This window comes from Grammomys surdaster, unplaced genomic scaffold, assembly GCF_004785775.1.
Source record: "Grammomys surdaster isolate TR1022 unplaced genomic scaffold, NIH_TR_1.0 126118, whole genome shotgun sequence".
NCBI lineage: Eukaryota > Metazoa > Chordata > Mammalia > Rodentia > Muridae > Grammomys > Grammomys surdaster.
In genome coordinates this window covers 6,788,073-6,808,427 of record NW_021620926.1, presented here as the reverse complement: position 1 = coordinate 6,808,427, position 20,355 = coordinate 6,788,073, and the positions used below count along the sequence as shown (strand labels likewise).

The following is a 20,355-nucleotide window of genomic DNA, read 5'->3' as shown; positions in this document are numbered from 1 at the left end:
ATCTGCCTTGGTCTAACTTTTATGTCTGTTGCACATGGTTCTTTGCCCCACCTCCGGCTTTTCTGACTCCTCTCACTGTTAACGAAACATTTTATGTGATTTCATTTTAGCTTGTTTATTTGCCTATCAGGTATGCAAATAGACTTTTTTTTAAAATTGCTTTATGTGGCCTAGAGAGAGACAGGTCAGACATTAAAGCACTGAATGCTCTTCCAGTGGACCTGGGTTTGATTCCTAGTAACCACTAGTGGCTAAAGGCTGTCTGTTGCCTCCAATCCCAGGGAAATCCAACACCCGATTCAGGTCTCCCTAGCCACTAGGCACATGAGATGCACAGATATGATACAGGTAAAACAAACACTGATATGCATTAAACAATAAATAAACAAATAAATAAAATCTTTTAAAAATTGCTATGATAATTGCTATAGAGTTAACAAAACTAAGTCCACGATCAAATAATGTTATTCCTTAATTGTTATATGTTATTTTTAAAATTTTTTAACATTTTTTAATTTAGTCTTTCTCTCTCCCTCTCTCTCTCTCTCTCTCTCTCTCTCTCTCTCTCTCTCTCTGTGCATGTGTGTGTGTGTATGTGTCTGTCTGTGTGTGTGTACATGTGTGTATGTGTCTGTGTCTGTATGTATGTGTATGTCCATCTGTCTCTGTGTGTGTGTGTGTGTGTGTGTCTGTCTCTGTGTATCTGTATATGTGTCTGTCTCTCTGTATGTGTGTGTTTGTCTGTCTGTCTGTCTGCCTCTGTCTCTTTGTGTGTGTTTATGTCTGTCTGTGAATCTCTCTTGTCTCTGTGTGTATGTGTCTGTCTCTCTGTCTCTCTCTCTGTCTCTCTCTCTGTCTCTCTCTCTTTGTGTGTGTGTGTGTGTGTACTGCACTGTACATATGGAAGTCAAAGAACAATTCACAGGAATTAATGGTTCTCCTTCCACCTTGTGGGTCCTAAGAATCAATCTCGTGTTGTTGGACAAGTGCCAGCCCACTGACCTGTATCACTTCTTTCCTATCTGTCATTATCGCCAATCATTTCCTTCATCTTCATGCTGTAACTGTCCAATACACTGTGGCTGTTACCACTTCTAACAGTTAACTTTGAGATCCACTATGAATAGAAAATAGGCTTTATTTCATTTGATTCACTTCTTCTCTTTTAACCTCAATTTCACCCCAGATCTAAGTTTCTGATCTGTTTCATTTTCTTGCTGACTGAGGCCCTTTAAACATGTCTGTTGGTGATCATTGATTTCAATTTAATCAGAGGATGTATTGATTTTTTCCCTTTGCATTGGAAGAATAGTTTTGCTGGGTATAAAACTCTGGGTTGGTTTCACTTTACTCCCTTCAGACCTTTGAGTGTGAGTGTTCTGTGCTTGTCCAGTTGGGTTTAATGTTTACAGAGCTATAGTTGACAAACACATCCAGTTCCCCCAGCATCTTTGTTATTTGCCCCCTTGCTGTCTTTGAGCTTCTCATGAACTCATAGTCTACTCTTAAAGCTCTTTGGTTGGCAGTCTATGGTTAGATAGGATCCCATGAGAACCCAGTGGAGTTCCTGGGCCATAGACATGTTTCTCCTGGACAGGACTATAGCTCTCCAGACTTGCATTCTCATTATCAGCAGCCTATATTCAGCTTCCAGAAACTTGTGACATCCCCGTGATGTGCTCCCATGAGCTTCTGTTTTTAGTCAACACACCTTAGGTTGGTCTTCCATGCTTGCCTGTTTCCCAAGACTTGGGTAGAGCCCTGCTTTACTGCTAGAATTCTGTGGGAGATCCAGGAAAGTCATAGATTTTCTCTTCTGTTTCACAAGAATGGTAACTCTGAAGCCCTTTACATTTTGGTGCTAAAAATGGAAGAAGCAGGCCATTCTGATATGATTTATTTGGCAGGGTCATGATGGACTCTAAAGACATTTTGATGTAGGTACTTTTAAGACATTCTTCTCCTGAGTGAAATATGTCATGGTCCTTTGTACTATCTCCCTACCTTTTCCCTTGTCTTTGACCTCCATTTCAAGTGGAAGGGAGTGGAGTTCAGGAATGTAAAAGGAGCCCCTCTTATCTATTATTTGTAATGGCCTTGGTCATGTAATCCCATCAAAACCATTTGTCCTGAAAACAAAAACAACCAGCCTACAGAAGGCTCAATGCCTCTGGTGCTTTTAAAACCCGAAGCATGAATTGATTGAAACACTGAATTCCTGCTTTCTCTATATCAGGAAATTCCAGCTTCCTTACTCACTCGGCATCTGATCCCCAGAGCCGACCTCTTCTCAAGATACTCAGCTCCAAATACTGCAGTAGTACGAGTCCCACCCCAGTGCAAGTGTGTGTTGCCTTACCAGTAAGCACCAGATCAGCCTCTTGGCAAGACTGCATTTCCTTTAGCAGTACAATCATGGAAATCACTGAGATTAATTAAGCATTTATGATGGCCACATATTGTGACACATCTTTTTTCTATAGCTTGCATGTTCCTTGATATTACCCTTGGTAGTCAGAAGACTGTGAGTCTTGCTTAAAGCTGGTTTATGGAGAAGGAAAGATCCAACCCCAAATCTGGTTGACTTATGTCTAATGCTTTCCTACCCTGTTCCTCCCCAATGCAGAACATATGCATGTCACAAATATTACTGCTGTCCTTGCCTCTACCTTGGAAGCAGCCATCTGCAAGTCCTAATTAGTCATGTGATTTACCAGGCCAGCCACTATTCAATCCTTACATCATCCCGGGGCTGTAACTCTTACAAAGTAAAGACTATAAAACTATTTGCTAGTGAATCCCCACCACCAGGACCCCAGTGAAGCAAAACTATTTGTGGAAACATGAATGAGGGAACAAGTAAATAATTTCACCAGCCTATGAGTGTGTTTAAATGAGTGAATGAGTGAATGAATGAATGAATGAATGAATGAAGCAACTCTCAGTGTGCTGACAAGTGCATGAGAAAGGAACCTTTCCAAGCATCACATAGTTAAAAGCCTTTCCCTGATGGCCTACGGCAGAGGTCATGTGGCTGTTAGTCACCATTATCACTAGCCATGTTTCCTGTGCCTGGCACACAGTGTATGTGTAGCCAACTCTTGTTCACTCAGATGGACTGGCTTACCAGAGGCAACTCCTTCAAGACTATTACACCTGTACTTTGCGGAATGCCTAATGGTGACTCTTTCAGCCTGTGGCCTTTTCTGGATAACTCCCGTTTAATTCCTCCTCGTGGCATTTCCCAGAATGCACACAGTTATGATAAGTACCTACACCTCACCTCATGTCCCCTACCTGACTCTTCCCTGACTCTAGCAACATGTAAGTTAAATGATGTCACCACAAGTTGGACTAATTTGTATGGGGACCCTCCCTTGTCGCCACTGGACGGTTTTAGAGATCATCTCTCTGTAGAGAGAGAAGTATGGGGGTTTGATCCAGGGGCCTAGAGCTCCTTTTGCTGCTAGGCAACCAACAATATGGTTGTTTCCATTTTAACTTTCCTATCTTCATGGCCCCACCTCCCCTCTCATCCTAACAACAGAACCTCTCCCACAAATGCAGAATGCACTGCATTTTCATGTCTCTTTTGGTTCATTTTTGTTTCGTTTTTGTTTTTAATGGATCATTAATACGCTGAAAACAACCCAAATTACAAGGAGAGGCTCACCACCACCACCTACTGGCCCACCCCTGGCAAAGGACTCGAGTAGGTTCCTTGTGATGGCGGAAATGAAGGTTGCTGGGCCCTGGTCTTCAGTGTCCCACTCAACACTGTGGTGGGAAGTAAGATGATGCCAAATCTATAACCTGTGTTTAAAAAAAAAAAAAAAAAGCACAGATCCCGAGGCTGAATCATAAAGGTCATTTTACCGAAGCGAGGCTGTGAAATATTATGCAACGTTCGCACGGCTTAATTACGAGTTTAGAAAGGCCTAGCCTGAGTTTTTCACTACAGTAAAACATGACGGAGCATGAACCTGGGCATCATGCTTTATGCTTAGTGTGGTTTTAGACACAGGGCTGGGGTGCTAGGCTGTCTACACAACAAGGCATGGATTACAATACCGCAATTCACACCCCGGGGGCCTTCATGACAATTACAGAACCTCCTTTGTTTGCTTTCTAAGTGATTAAAATATTCAAGTAGTATATGTCCATTTGCTAAATGCCTGTAGCGAACACGCAGGCATGGCTTGTAGAAAACATCTGAGAGTGTGGGCACACACAGACACACACATTTGGAGCAAGATCCTTAGTGACGTCAGATGCAGCACATCGCGTTGTTTCTGTGCACCTCCAGCCCTCGGAAATGGTCGGCTGTAAAACTGCACAGGGCTCCACCCACATCGAAGCGCTTGTCTGGTAAGTTAGTGTGTACCAGCTCCCTTTCTGTGCCGTCTTTTCAAACAAACCCTCCACCATTTGGGAGGAAGCCAGGAGGTCTCTTTCCCAGGAGACTCCAAGTTAAAATGTTTGTCCAGGAACAAGCAGGTTTGTGGCCCTTTACATGTTCAGGTTTGTGGTTATTTTGTGTTTTATTTTCCCGGACACTAAAACCAAAGCAAGTGAGAGAGAGCAACAGGGCGTACTGAGCCCTGGAGTCAAGTGGACAAAAGCCATTTGCCTCAAGTCTCTGCTTTGTCCCTGCTCTTGCTCGGTGACAATCTATAAGAAACATTCTCAAAGTTCTGCCTTTTAAAAATAACTGCCGGCTCTAAGACTCCATGCTACCTGGTTTGGTTTGTTGTGAAGCAGCCTCACTGGTGTGCCTGTGTCCTGGTAACTCGCCATGTTTGTGTCTGCTGTCTGTCTCTCTCTCTCTCTCTCTCTCTCTCTCTCTCTCTCTCTCTCTCTGTGTGTGTGTGTGTGTGTGTGTGTGTCTGTGCACGCACACGTGTGTGTATGGGGAAGGTTAGGTTATCCTCTTACTATCACAATTGCTATTGTTTCTGTGGCATTTGGGGAATGGCATTTGCTGAAGTAGAAAACTCAGGATTTCCTCATGCTCCAAATCCCCTTACCTCCTTTGTGCTCCCTGTACACCGGTGACCATCTGAGCTGATACAATGTTTCTGGTGATGGTAATCGTAATTGTTGGCCAAGATGAATGTGTCATGTTCAGTACCTAAAGTCATCCAGAACTACCAGAGTCCGGTATAAACCATTCCCCACAGTATTAGTGTGAAAAATATATATATGAAAGGTTTACCAAATAAAACTCTCCCTAAGTCCATGAACTGTATCTCAATATCTTTAATGGGGCTTTCATACAACAGAGGTATCAAATCCTTGGACTCTAGCGATCTCATTAGATACAAATGAACAAGCTGTGTACATACATGTATAATTATTTAAATAATGGTTAATAATTATCATTATAAGAACTTTTCATTTTAAAAAACCATGCCCAATCCCATCCATCACCAACATCCCTGTCTCCCTGCAGATGCCAGGCAGATCCAGCCGTCTCCACCGTGGTCCTATGATCAGTCCTACCAGTACCTGGGATCCATCACCTCTTCCTCTGTTCACCCAGCGACACCCATTTCACCGGGCCGTGCCAGCGGCATGACCAGCCTCTCTGCGGAACTTTCCAGTCGACTCTCAAGTAAGCTCTGTGAAAACATACCTGCAGCAGGGCTAGAGGGGAAGGTTTGGAAGGCCACAGGAGACCCAGAAAAGGGAAGACATGACTAATGGACCAGGAAAGGGTTCAAAGACCAAGTCTTCTGTCACTGTGCTGGCCCAATGCCTGAGCACTGATCTTTCTTGACATGCTAAGGGATGACAGATGAGGAGGCAGAAATGCCTTACACAGTCCATCTCTTGGGTATTTTGGGTTTGCTCATAGCTGGTGGGAAATATTGGTGGCCAAAGGCTACTATTCTGAAAAGTGAAAGCAGCCTAAGGATTTTGTACCTTTGGCCAATAAGTTAACATCCCAGCTGAATGCTAGACCGTGGCTGCTCTTTCCAGGGGTGATGAATTTTCACAGGTTCCTACGTACAGCACAGGGGGGTACACATTGGAATAGGACACAAATACGCCCCAAGATAAACATTCCCAGCTAAGAGCTGTTCAGACTGAGGCTAGGAACCAGGTAGAAAGCTCAGGTGTCATGGTTAGCATAATTGTTGTTAATACGAGCTCATTAAATATTAGTCATTTAACCTATGAGCCCTTTGGGCTTGGCACTCACTTACCTTCGCTCCTGGGCAAGGAAATCAGAGTTACAGGAGAAAAGAAAAAAATTCCTTTGTTGAAGGCAAAAGAAGAAACTTACTGTTTAGGGCTTTGAAATTGGAGCCGAAGCAAACTGTGAAAAACTTCAGAGAGCTTCGTCCTTTGGAGGCCCATGAAGGCACTTGCATGTGTGCTGGGGGAGGAGCAGGCTTTGCTTTTGGACTCTTGAAGGCAGATTAGAACAGATGAGGGGGCAGGCAGAAGGGCAGAGGAGTTGGGGCTGCTGTTTTAAATGTTGTGAAAGACTGTGTTTCCAGACAGCCAGGATTGCTTAAGAGTCCTCCAGTGGGTCAGCTGCTCCCTCACAGTCACCCCCAATTCACTCGGCCTTTCCCCAGCAACCATACTTACATTCAGGCTGTATCATGTTTGGTTTTGGGGACAAGGGACTGGCCTATGTGCCAAACAATAGTTAGATGACCCTTTGACCTCTAGATGCCAGTAGTAAATGCCCCTGTCTGTCCATCAGAAATGTCCCCAAGACTGGGGACTGGCTCAGTTGGCAAAGCTCTTGCGTTGCAAACATGAGGACCAGGTATGAATTCCAGGATCCAGGTATAAAGGCAAAGTGTGGTTGGTGGCACAGGCTGCTAGTGTCATCGAAGGGACATGGGGACACGTGAGTATCCAGACTAGCTTAATTACAAAGCTCTAGGCTGAGGAGAGGCCCTGCCTCAAAAAACAAGCTAGACAGCTGCTGAGGAACAAAACCCCAGGTTGACCTCTGGCCTACACACACACATGTGCCTGCACATGAGGGTACTCATCAATGAACACTCAGAACCCTCCCACCCACCCCCCACAAACACAAAAACCCACAGAAAATGCTGCCGGACATTGTCACTTGTCTCAGCTGGGGGCAGTGAGAGCCTCTAACTTCAATGAGCCCCTGGGTGCTGGATTGAAACTCGAAAGCCAGCCCGCTCCATTTTCACCTGACTTTAGGCCTTCAGTGCCAGCATTTCCATAGCAGCTGACGGTCTCCAGAAGTAAGAGGGTAACACAGAAATGCTGGCATTTGTTCAGCTGGCTGTGTGTAAAAGCCTGTCCCCTCGGGGACACAGTGTGATTCCAGCAGCACCTGTCAACGTTCAGATTCCCCCCAGTGACAGTTCTGTCCACTGGCCACAGCCTCCATCTGAAATACTGTTTTCCTTGGAAATGTCCCCAGTGGAGGCCTGTCCCTTGAAATTTATTACATAAGTCCTTTAGCTTGGCCACCATCCAAAACGGGCACCTGGGGCCAGCTCCTCCGGCTGACCGGCAATCACATGTAAGAGTTGCTTTTAGCCGGGCGATGGTGGCACACGCCTTCAATCCCAGCACTTAGGAGGCAGAGGCAGGCAGATTTCTGAGTTCGAGGCCAGCCTGGTCTACAAAGTTCCAAGACAGCCATGGCTATACAGAGAAACCCTGTCTTGGGGGAAAAAAAAAAAAAGAGTTGTTTTTAATAGTCTTCATTTTCTCTCTGAGAATCACATGCACGGGGTGGGGCGGGGTGGGGCAGGGGGATGATCCATTTGATCATGCCCACTTCCCTTCCTCCCTTCAACTCCCCACATGGTCTCCCTCAAAACTTCATGTCTTTTAAGGTTTTTAAACGTTTTTATTAGTCAAGTACAGGGAGTGCCGCCCATATACACAAGGGACTAGGGACATTTACTACAACACAGGCAACCTATCAGCAGTCACTGTCACCCAAAGTAAAGTAAGGACCAGGTCCAAGTCACAGCTATATGATCTGGATTTCAACAACACAGGCTAGAAGGAAAGGTATTTGATGGCACAGGAATGAGAGAGAGAGAGAGAGAGAGAGAGAGAGAGAGAGAGAGAGAGAGAGAGAGAGAGATCGACCTGTAAGGACCCAGAAGTGACCCTCTGCTGTCCAGCAGGGAAGACCGGAGAATGACAAACAGGCTGCTCAGAGAGAGAGTTTACTTGGAAAAACTCCCTCGAGAACGCAAGCCCTGAGCACAGGCCTCAAAGGCCTGTAAAGTGTGGTCAGAAACCTGGGCCAGAGAGGATGGGATCCCTGAAAGGAGCTGCTGCCAGGTCCACAGCTTGTGAAACGAACTTGACCCCTCTGTGACTGATGTACCTTCTAATCCCACCAGCGACAGCTTGGGAGTCTCTGGGCTTCCAGCTTCCCCAGCCCCACCTGCCTCTCTCCGCCTGCAGACAGGCTCTGTCTGTCTCTGTCCCTTGCAGACAGACTCCACACCTTGTCTGAAAGGAGTTGAGTCGCCATATGAAGGTTTATCTTTCCTCCTCATTTCTTTTCTTCCTTTCTTTTCCCTCTTCTCTTTCTTTTTGTTAATTAACGTTTAGCTGCCAACCTGGGCGACAGACAGTGTGCACTGATCTGAGTCATGCAGAAGATCCTTTTTAAGGCAGTCATTATCTGCTCAGGTTGTTTAATCCTTTGGGGGCAGTGGGAGGGGTCTGGGGTGGGAGTGCTTTCATCCAAGGCAGGCTTTAGAGCCAAGACTGCTTGGTCAATGCATAGAGTTAGCACCATAGAGGGAGAGACACTTCCAGTGAAAATAGCTGAACCTTTTAATCCTCAGACTTCCTACTTTTAAAATCTCGCCATGAATGGGGGAGGGGGCAGTCACCTTCCATACTGAATTGGGGGGGGGGCACTAGGCCAGCCAAAAGGATAGAGGTGCCATAGCTTGGTGATGGATAAATTCTGTGTGACTGCTGAATTGTAAGAAAAGAGGTTAGACCGGATTTAAAAATGAAAACACATGGAGCTGGAGAGATGGCTCAGTGGTTAAGAGCCATTGCTGCTCTTCCCAGGCCCCACAGTAGCGGGTTCACAGCTGTCCATAACTCCAACTCGAAGGCATCTCCCTCCTTCCTCCAGCGTCTGCAAGCACAGTACACTTCACACACACACACACACACACACAGGCACATAACTGAAAATAAAATTTGTAAATGAAAACAACCATTTGAAGAGCACTTGAATTTGAACATATCTAAAAGGCCTGAGCCCTTTTTTTTTATTACAAAGTGTGTAAAACCAAACAAGACAGGGAAGAATGGAGGGAAGAGGGATGGAGAGAGGAAGAGGAGAGAAAGGAAGGGAGAGAGAACTTGACCTCCTGTAGAAAGATGCCACACTGTCTCAGATCTTCCACATACTCTGCCCCCAGCAGCTGAGACTGTAACAATACTCCTGTGCTTATGCCCATGACAAATCACGGACTCACTCGGGATTCCAGTAACTTGGTACCATTACCACATTACCATGTAGGAACTGGGACAGACTAGCAGAGCATGTTCAGACACGGCTGTGAAACCGGGTGACCTCTCGTTCATTTTTTCCAGTGGATTCACCTTTTTGTCTCAGGACAAATGAAGCAAGAGGGATAATGGGCAGAATCATTTGTTTGTGTCCAGAGTATTGCATCAGATGACAACAAGCTGATTGTGTGTGCCCAGCGCTCTCCCTCCTACCTCGGCTTCTCCCTAGACTGTATAAATCTAACTGAAAAAAAAAATGGAGTAGAGCTTCCTGTTAACTCTCAAACATGTCCCTGCTCTCTGTAAGCAAAACAAGTGACACAGAGTTTGCTCGCAGAGGTCTTTGGTGAGGGCACGGAGATGAACCCTGGGGAATGAGGTGTGGCCTGGCTGGAGGAGAAGCCAGAGGGTAGCCTAGCCAGGGCAGCACCAGAACCACTGTTGGTTTACAGCCTTTCCCTGCCCACATGTCTGACTCGCTTTGAAAAGATTAACAGGAGTGTTTGTTTGAAAGTCAGACTCCTGGTTTCCTCATTAGTAGAGGGATTTGCTGCAGACTTGGGCTGTTCCTATAAACTCTAATTACCTCTGTGATGAGGAGTCTATTTCTCTCACATTCAGCCCAAATGTACACAAGAGTTCCTTTTGTAAAATCGTGTTAGAGCAATAAAAGATTATTGAGAGGGGGTGGAGGGAAGCAGGAGAAACAAGAACACAAACCCTAGCCCTCCGCGCTGGAATAATAGGCTTGGAACAGAAGGAAGTTGATCACAGCCCATGGCTTCCAAAAACAGATTAATCCGCCGGGGTAGCTTTCCTTTCAAAGGAAGCTTTTCACCCCCCCTCAAGTTTCTCTCTAGCAGGCTCAACTCAAAAGGGTCCAGATCATAAACCAGCTGAACTTAGGTATCCTGTACTTTAATTTGAGAATTTAACATTTTGAACATTTAGTTCTTGCCTCTGCCCTGTGTTGTTGCTGCTGCTGAGCGGTGCTGGTGCGAACAGTCTCAGCCTGCCCTCAGTTTGACTGACAGACACAAGCTACCTGCAACATCATACTAACTCGCTGAGGTGGCTCTCCGCAGGGGACAGAGGTGCATCCCTTCTGCCCACTCTCTGATTATTTGGCAATGTCTGGAGATACTTTTGGATGTCACAGTGAGGGAGGGGCACTTCTGGCATCTTGTGGGTAAAACCAGGAGATGCCACCAAACAGTTCACAAGGACTAAGTCTCCAACCAGCCACTAGACATAATACTGGCCCAAAGATGCCATCAGTGTCGCTTTTGGCAAACTGATCTGCAAGGGAACGCATGCTGGCCCTCCTGTCCTCTGGTCTGCCCCAGAGGCAGCACACACACGTGCAAAGTGCAGAGGGAGACGGTGAACCACCGGAGGATAGCCAAGGGCAGTCTGTAGAACTGTAAATTCAAAATGAATCTTGTAAAGAAAGTCTGTCATTTCCGGACAAAACAAGTTTTGATATCCATTTGTGTTAGAAGCTAGTGAGGCGGCAGCCAGAGGGATGACTCAGTGGTTAAGAGCATGCACTGCTCCGGGGGACATTGGCACCCTCTTCTAGCCTCTGGGGGCACTGCATGCACACAGGCACATACCCATACAAGCAGAAGCATAATCAAAAATAAAATTACCTTTAAGAAGAAAACAGTGATAGTGACGCAGGTCTTAGATAAAGACAAGACACGAAGTCAAATGTCTGTTGCTACTACAGATGGGAACAAGTTAGAGACAGAGACAGAGGCAAGGCATGTGCCAAGCACCGACCTTAACACTGTCCCGACCACCACACACACTGCATCGAATAATAGGAAATTAGCCAACTTCACACACACTGTACCGAATAATAGGAAATTAGCCAACTTTCAAGGGATCAGAGTCTACCAAAAGGACAGTTTTCCACTATCCAACCTGAATACTATGTGCAATGACATAATATTGTTGTTATAATATACTTACCTATAGTAGTCTACTAGCAACATATCCATGGATCCCTTACCTTAGTTACCTTAATGTTATGCCATTGTATACTGTTATATTAATATTGTTATGCCGATGTACTGATTATATTACCAATATACTAGTCAGTATTAATGTTTTCATATAGATAGGCTTTTTTCTCCCCCAATAAAGGACCAAAGAGAAATTGTCCAGCTTTGGGCACTGTGTTGTCCTAGTCACTTAACGGCAGCGGGAGCTACTTAGTGCCATGAAAGTGCACACAGGTGCCACCTTGTGCTACAGATTGAGGGTACATCTCAACAAAATAGAAATACAAATTTTATGTGTTTTTGTTTTCATAGTTTTATAACCATTTGAAAAGGTAAAACTCATTCTTTGTTTGTTTGTTTGTTTGTTTTTCGAGACAGGGTTTCTCCGTGTAGCCCTGACTGTCTTGGAACTCACTCTGTAGACCAGGCTGGCCTCGAACTCAGAAATCCGCCTGCCTCTGCCTCCCAAGTGCTGGGATTAAAGGCATGCGCCACCACCGCCCGGCAAGTCCTAGGACACATAAAACCTCTCCCCAGCCAGACTTAGCCAATGAGCTATAGTTTGCCAACCTGGGATCTAACATTTATGTGTATTGGAAACATTAGACTACAGTGTGTGTGACAGGTGCCTCTACGGTAGATATGCCATGGCATGTCAGGATACATATCATATGCTGCTACACCACGTCCTGCAATGTATCTGCCATCGCTCTGTGTCACACTGTGTGACGTGTATCATGTCAAACATGCTGGGGGAAGCCCACTTCTCTGGGTTGTCCCCCCACTCCCTGGCAGCAGCCCTCTGCATAGAATCCCATCTTCTTTAAGTGACAGTATCTTGGGTAGTTATCTGTCCTGTTGACTTCTATATGAGTGTCCATCTCAGGCAGGAGTATTCTCAGTGGTCCCCTCCTCCTTGGGCAGTCCAGTGTTTTGGGTGGGAGCATTCTCTGTGCCAGTCTAGGCAATCTTGTATGTCCTCTGTAGGAGCACTCCCTGTGCCCCCCCCCCACCTCCATTGTCACTCTGGGCAATCTTGCCTGTCCTCGGTGGGAACAGTCTTGGTGGTCTCCCAGTCCATGGGTTGGGACACTCTGAGCAATCCTGTGTCCTGGGTGGGAGCGTTCCCGGTGTTTCTCCTTCCATGGACTGGGGCACTCTGGTAACCCTGTGTATCCTGAGCAGCAGCACTCTGGCAGACTAGGACGCCTTCGCCTCCTGATCACATACTCACGCCTTCTCTTCCGCCTGCCCACAGCGGCTCCTGACCTGACAGCCTTCGGCGACCCGCGCCAGTTCCCCACGCTGCCGTCCATCTCCGACCCGCGCATGCACTACCCAGGCGCCTTCACCTACTCGCCGCCCGTCACGTCGGGCATCGGCATCGGCATGTCAGCCATGAGCTCGGCCTCTCGCTACCACACCTACCTGCCGCCGCCCTACCCCGGCTCCTCGCAGGCGCAGGCCGGGCCCTTCCAGACCGGCTCGCCCTCCTATCACCTTTACTACGGCGCCTCGGCCGGCTCCTACCAGTTCTCGATGGTGGGCGGCGAGCGATCGCCCCCGCGCATCCTGCCGCCCTGCACCAACGCGTCCACGGGCGCCGCGCTGCTCAACCCCAGCCTCCCCAGCCAGAGCGACGTGGTGGAGACCGAGGGCAGCCATAGCAACTCGCCCACCAACATGCCCCCCGCGCGCCTGGAGGAGGCCGTGTGGCGGCCCTACTGAGCGCCATCGAGGGACTGAGCCCGCCGCCGTCCATGCACAGACCCCGCCAGGAGGGCCCTTGGAGGCCAACAGGAAGATTCCCGGAGGGAAACTGTGAATGCTTCTGATTTAGCAATGCTGTGAATAAAAGAAAGATTTTATACCCCTGACTTCACTTTTTAACCACGTTGTTTATTCCAAAGAGTGTGGAATGTTTTCAGTTCGGGGTGGGGAAGACGCAGCCCATCCTGTTTGGCATCTATTTTCTTATTTCGGAATTTCTTTTCTGCACCTTATCGATTGAAAAAAAAAAGCCTGTTTGCATCTGGGTGGTCGTTTATTTTTAAGTATGTATAAACTTGAGCTTGCTTTTTTTCTCCCTTTGACCAACTCAAAGAAATAAAATTCCCTTCTCTGTAAGGTTTATTTAACTTTTAGACTTTCATGTAGCTGGGGGTTTTATTTGTGTTTGGTTTTTGTTTTTTTGTTTTTTTCTGAAAAGACAGCTACAGCTTTGAGTTTTTTAACTACTGTATTTCCACAAAGAAATCCCTAGATATTTATGTATCTCGATGTTTGAACATTTACATATGTGTTGATACTTTTTTAATTATTTAAATGTACTTATATTAAGAAAAAAATATCAAGTACTACATTTTTCTTTATAATAGCCAAAGTTAAATATTATTGCATTGAAGATGGCTGGAAAAAAAAGAGATGGGTTATGTGATCGCTTGGTTATCTAGAGATATTGTTTACATTAAACTCCCTTTATGTTATTCAAACAAGTTGGTAGCTAATGCAGCAATGTTTTTAATTGGATTGTAGACACTGAGGGTCACCCCAAGGTCAGCTGTACAACATTTTCTGCTAGGCTCAACAAATGGTCTCATACCTGGCTCCTTCCCTTCAAAAAGAAAGGCAACATTCTGCCCTGAAAGGGCTCAGAGAGGTGCCAAGGATTATAGCTCTGAAGAGGATTCCATTTTGGCCTGGAGCTATGCTTGCCCCAAGGCCTCCTCATTCAGCTGTGCTTTATCACAGAGCTCAACTATGTAAACTGTTGGTCAGGGGTTTATTTGCATAGTATTTACATAGACCCAAACCAGTGAATATGATTCTTTAATTGCCTTCCATTAATAGTTCCTGTTGATTGATGAAAACCAAAACTCAAGGCTGTACCCCAAAGATCCAAATAGAAGAGGTAAAACCAGGTGCCTTTGATCCCCAAAGGCTGAGTTTTAAGAGTGTGTACCCCGAAGACTGAAGGAGAAAGTTCCCCTCTATCTCAGTGGGATCAGTCATGGGGGACAGATACCACACCAACCCATGCAGGACATTTATCAGAAGCTTCTCCCTCACCAGCATCTTTTTCAGCCAGGCTGAGCTCCTAGTCTTTGGGGTCTGTGCACTTTCTCTGTGCATCAGCATGATTCCTGTCTCTGCAGTCTCCCGTGGCTACGGTGCAGATGTACATCGTGTCACTGTAAATGTAATGGGACTATTGCTATAGTGGAAGACTTGGTCAAAATCAGTTGTTCTACAAATTATAAAGTCTAACTGCTGGTTCTGACATACATGTGTTCAAAATGATCTGGTTGGTTTTCTTAATGTACCTCTTAAATTAGTTGAAATGATGTCAGGTCAACTCCGAAGAGCGTTTGAAAGCAGGACTTCAGAACAGTGTTTGATTTTTTATTATTATTATTATTATTTTATAAATTTAAGCATTCAGACTAGATCTTTGGCTGCAGGCAGCAAAAACAGCTGGACTTATTTAAAAAAAATACAACTTGTTTTTTGAGTTATCTATATCTATATATTGATTCTTTGTTTTACATAGAGCAGCGGCACTTTGGTAACCTGTGATACCGGGTTGTTCTTGTCTGGAGAAGAACTCTAGCTGAATTCGGAGAAACTCAGAATAGATTTTCCTCCTCCATCCCGTCTCACTCAGTTATTCCACAGAACACATCTACAGCTGTGTTGTCAGGACAATAAAAATTTTAATTTCTCAAAAGGACCATTAGTTTGTTTCTCCAAAATTAGATGTTCCTCTTAGCATAGGTTGCCAAGTCTGGCCTAAGAAAATGCTAGGAAAAGATGAAAGAAAAAGATTTATATTTTTTCATATAAATTTTGATATCTGAAGATACCCTAGCCCTAAGAGAGGAAGCAGATAAACTCCACACATTGAGCCTTTATCCTGGGCACCATGCGTCAAGAAGGCGTGTCACTTTGTCATAGACGGCCTGGTGAGCCATTTAGTGCTTCCTAAACCTTTATCAACATAGGCAGTATTTAGTCATCTCAGAAAAAAAAAAAATCAATCAGGCACTCCTTGTCTGGAGATAGATCCCACGGGGCACACAGTTTTCTACCTGAGAAATTGTATTCATTGCCTTCAGGTGCATAAAAGTGTCTCCTCATTCACTGTCTTCAGGGAAGAGCCAGAAGCCAAATCTGAGATGATGGAGCTGTTGGGAATACTGGTCCAGAGAAAGAAACTAGGATAGAAAAATAGGATAAGCCATTTCTGCTGCTTATTCAAGCCTCTATTTATGATGTTAACACATGCTTCATTCCTTCTGGTTTTCTGTCTATCTTCTCCCAAAATCCCTTCTCACTTTTGTTTTCCCTCCTCTAAACTCCACACTCTCCTCCTGCATAGTTTATAGGTAGGCAACAACACACACACACACATGCACACACACATGCACACACACACTCTCTACCCCTTACCAACTGTCCAGAACACAGTCCAGTTCTTCTCCGTTTATTAAAGAACAGGGTGAGTCAGCCATTGTCTTGCTCATGGGTTTTTTTTTCCCCAACAGAACATAGGTGTTGTCAGCCATCTTGGGTCCTCTTTCTGTCCAGATACTGAACAGAAACTCCGAGGCTCACAAGCCACGGCTGAGCAGCTATGCTGCTGCCCAGACGTCCTGTGCAGACAGACGCACGCCGGGACTGGAAGGAGTGTCTCCCCTTCCACCTCTTTTCTCTCAAACGTTTCTCTCGAATGGCCTCATCTGAGGACTGCAGGTTTCTTTCTTGAAATAACTTTTCCCCCAGGACATTCCGTCTTAGGGGTTTTTTGCTTTTGATGGTTTTTTTGGTTCTTTTCATTTTGTTTGTAGGAGGAGGTGTGAGATGTTAAGGGTCTTTCATACATGAAAATAAATGGTTTAACAACAATCTCAGAATATATCTTTTCCATATCAGAACAAAGTACTGTTTTGTTTACTCTATAGTATACATTTGTTGGGGTTTTGGCTGGTCGGTCGGTTAGTTGTTTGTTGGGCATGCCTTCCCTCTCTCTGCCAGATCAGTGTGGACAAAGCTGATCGCTTGTCTTTCTTTCTTTTTTTTTTTCTCAGAAGAGTTGTATCAACAAACTCAATTGTATTTATGTATGTAAATAGATTTCAAGCTTCATTATAAAATATTGTTAATGCCTGTAATAACTTTTTTCACATTTTGTGTGTGTTTCTAAGGACTTTTTCTTATGTTCGCTAAATATTGTAGAAGAAAAATGCTTCTCTCTACTTGTTTATTTTAGATTTAAAAAAAAACCAAGCTACTTCTTATTCACTTTTATAAACAGATAATAAACAAGCATGGTTCCAATTTTTTTTTAAGTTCACTTTATGTTCTGGGAGAAATGAATGTGCAAAAAGAGAAAAAGAAAAATCAATCTCCAAACGAACCGTTGGATATTTCTGTTACTCTGGATGTACAAAGATCAATGGAAAAGAATAAACTTCCAAATTGAAATAGCAGCAAAACACATGTATTGGGGGGAAAAAAGAACCCCACTGCTCTCCAGCCTCCAGCCCACACATGGCGAGTGTTACATGTGGTCATGAGGAATCCTGAAATCGGTGCACGGGCCTCTTCCTTCCTGGTACTAACATTAAGAACACCTAAGGGGCACTGTCAGGCTCAGGTCTTAAAGCACATAAATAAGAGAGAACATCCCAGAACCCTTCTTGGTAGCCCAGGAGAACAGGCACTCACTCCATTGCAGCTGCCCACTGCACATAGTAGGTGAGCCAGACCCCCTCTCCTGGGGGTGGGGGTGGGGTCATGCAGAGCCAGTGCAGGGCAGCTTTAAGCCACTGAAGTCTTCCTTCCTTTGTACTATGATCTTTTCTGTAACTCCTATATTAAAACCCATGTGAATGGCAAATAAACAATTTGACAAGCACCTCTGCCCTGTCAGATCGATTCCGTCCGTCTGTTCTGAGATGGGTGCACACAAACACATCCACACACATCCACACAAGAGCACTGTGTACATTTTTCCATAAAGCACTGCAAGTTCGAGGCTGGGCCCTTCCTGAAGTACTTCTAATAAGCCCTAGCTCCTGAGGCATACTGGCCTGGGGAAGAAGGCAGGCACCCCAGAATTTAGAGGTATGTTATAATTCCTCTTTAAAACACAAGAAGGGCTAAAGAGATCTCAGTCAGCAAAGCACTCCTGAGAGGAGGACCTGAGCTCAGGTCTTAGTCTGCATGAAAATCCCATGTGATTCTGTGTGCTGGAAGTGATGGAAACAGGCAGGTCCCTGGGGTTTGCTGGCCAGTCAGCCCAGCATCCTTGGCAAGTTCCAGGCTAATGAGAGACTCTGTTTCAAACAAAACAAGAAGTAGAAGCCTAAAAAGCAATAACCAAAGTTGTTCTTTAGTACACACACACATATACATACACACATGCACACATACACACACATGAACATACACACATACATACACACACATGCACACATATACACAGACATATACATACATATACATACATACACATACACGTATACACACATGGACACGCACACCTATGAAAAAAGAAAAAAGGGGAATTTGCAGACATGAAGTGGAAAATACATGTGTCCAACCTGAAGCCAGTCACGTCGCCTGCTTCTATTTATGTAAATAGAGAAGACAGGCTTTGGTGGTGATTGAGAAATTTCTAAGGCTAACCCTTTCCTCCCCATGCAAACTGTTATTAGTATTTTAGTCTTGATTCTATGTGATCCACGTCACCCTCCTGCCACAAACCACTCTGGAAAGCTTCCAGACCATCTCCCACTGGTGGGATGGTGACTGGCCTTAAACAGTCTTCTGGAGGACTGCAGAGCGCATCGGAATCAGTGAGGAGGGGGTTAGTTGGAGTAGCCCAGGACACCACTGTCTGGGGCCTTGGCAGGACACGCTGAGGAGTTCAGGTCAGAGAGAACAATGGCTTACAGTGGACAAGAACCTAGCCCGGGGGCTTCTGTTCCCAGGTTGTATGTATGGTTTTCAAACTAAACTGGTGTCAGAGAGACCCCACGCTCAGTCCTTCCTCTATGCTCTGGGGAGTGGAACACCCTTCCCTTCAGAAGACAGAACTCAGAGTACACCAGGAAAGCCTGAACCCCCAGGCTCTCCTGCTCAGGGGAGGAGAGAGTGACCACAGGCCCCTTGGGTGAAGGCTTCTCTCTGCTACAGAGGGGACAGGCATGTTCTCTCCCTGCTCTCTGGAGCACTGGGAGCAGATCTGCACTGTTTGTCATGTTGTCCTCTTTGTCTAAGCTTTGCTTCAGCAATAGGCAAAAGCCCTCTCTTGGCATCCAAATACAGCTCCAAAGTCTAAGAAATCACCACCCTATTTGTTAGTATTATTCAAAATTTTTGGTCCAGAATAGATGTCTGAGCTTGACCTTACGACTTCCAAGAATTGGTCACATCTTTGTTCAAAATGAACCCATCCTCTCCTCATGACGACACCGTAGCTGGACTTTCGATCCCAGATCTTAGGGCTACTCAGAAGTGAATAAACAGAACCCCCTTCATATGCTTGATACCCTCCCAACACACACCCACAAACACACCACCGTCACCACCACCACCACACAGCAAGGTTTCTCAGAAGACAGACAGCCTTCCTTCTTCACTGATATGAGCCATTCCCCTCCAGGGCACCCCTAGGCCCTCGCACACTTTTCTCTGGAGTGAGAAGCGCATGGAGTGTGTCTGCTGTCTTGGTAGAAGGAATGTGAACTGTGTGCCAGATTTTAATATTGGTAATTAAACTCTGCACGCCTCACATTCTCCTCTTGGTTTCGATGTCATTGGTGCTTCTGTAAGGATTAATTAATGTTTTGGAAGTGTTTTGAAGATGAAAAGTCTTACATGCACACAAGTGTGATTATTTGTTATTACAAATAACTGCGGGCCGCCACAGGCTCCCCGCACCCTGGAAGAGGGCTCTATTAAACTGCAAGGTCTCGCTCACAAAATGGCCGCCCTTCATCAGACTCGCTCTCCTGTTGATTCATTTCTTCAGCCAACATCCGTTGAGCCATTGAGCGGCAGGTAACCAGGAAGTGAGGGTGCTCACCTCCGAGTACGAGGGAGGAGGGAGGCGGGCAGACAAGGCCATCCGCGACGACTGTACTATTAGGAGAGTCCCGAGTTTGCTTGGCTATTCTTCTGTTGCCATCTTGAAATTATTAATAACTTTTTAATAAGAGGCCCTGCATTTCTATTCTGCATGAGACCCACAAATTAGACTGCTGGCGGTTTCACGGACAGGTAAACGAGCCGTCCAAGTGTAGCAGGTGGGGCAGTAATTAGGCATGAAAAACATTTTTAAGTACTCATAAAACTCAACCTGAGGACATTGGGAAAGATTTTAATAAGTGCCATTTGCTTTCAACGGACAGATAGGACTCATTATGCTGGCCAGGGAGTGCTGTGGTCCGGATAGGGCTTGGGCAGGAGCCAATGAAGAAGCAGTGTCCCTAGGAGTTGGGGTCCGGGGAGATGGCATGAAGCTCTTCACGTGTGCAGCCATGGGGACATGTGGAAATGGGGACATTCGGAAATGAGAAAATATTGGAACCAGTCAAGGTCAGAATAATTGTATCAGTGCCCCAGCACCTAGGAGACAGAAGCAGGTGGATCTCTCTGTAAGTCTGAGGCTAACCTCGACTACACAGTGAATCCCAGACCAGTCAGGACTATAAAGTAAGACCCTGTCAAATGAAGGAGAGAGGAATCTGGGAGGAGTTGGGGGAGGAGATACCATAATCAGCCACAATCAGTTATTGTATGAAAAGAATATTTTTAAACAAGAGCCCAAGGGAGGGGG

General features: G+C 45.5%; 1 protein-coding gene across 2 annotated transcripts in view; it reads left to right on the top strand.

Annotated features, from left to right (window-relative positions):
* The window catches only part of Runx1 (RUNX family transcription factor 1), a 224,832-nt gene extending 207,985 nt beyond the window's left edge, over window positions 1–16,847 (top strand). For both annotated transcript variants that reach the window (XM_028756341.1, XM_028756340.1), the window contains 2 exons: window positions 5,453–5,614; window positions 12,769–16,847. In XM_028756341.1, coding sequence (XP_028612174.1) covers window positions 5,453–5,614; window positions 12,769–13,238 — 632 coding nt within the window. In that variant the 3' untranslated portion in view covers window positions 13,239–16,847. The remainder of the gene's footprint in view (window positions 1–5,452; window positions 5,615–12,768) is intronic.
* The last annotated feature ends 3,508 nt before the right edge of the window (window positions 16,848–20,355 follow it).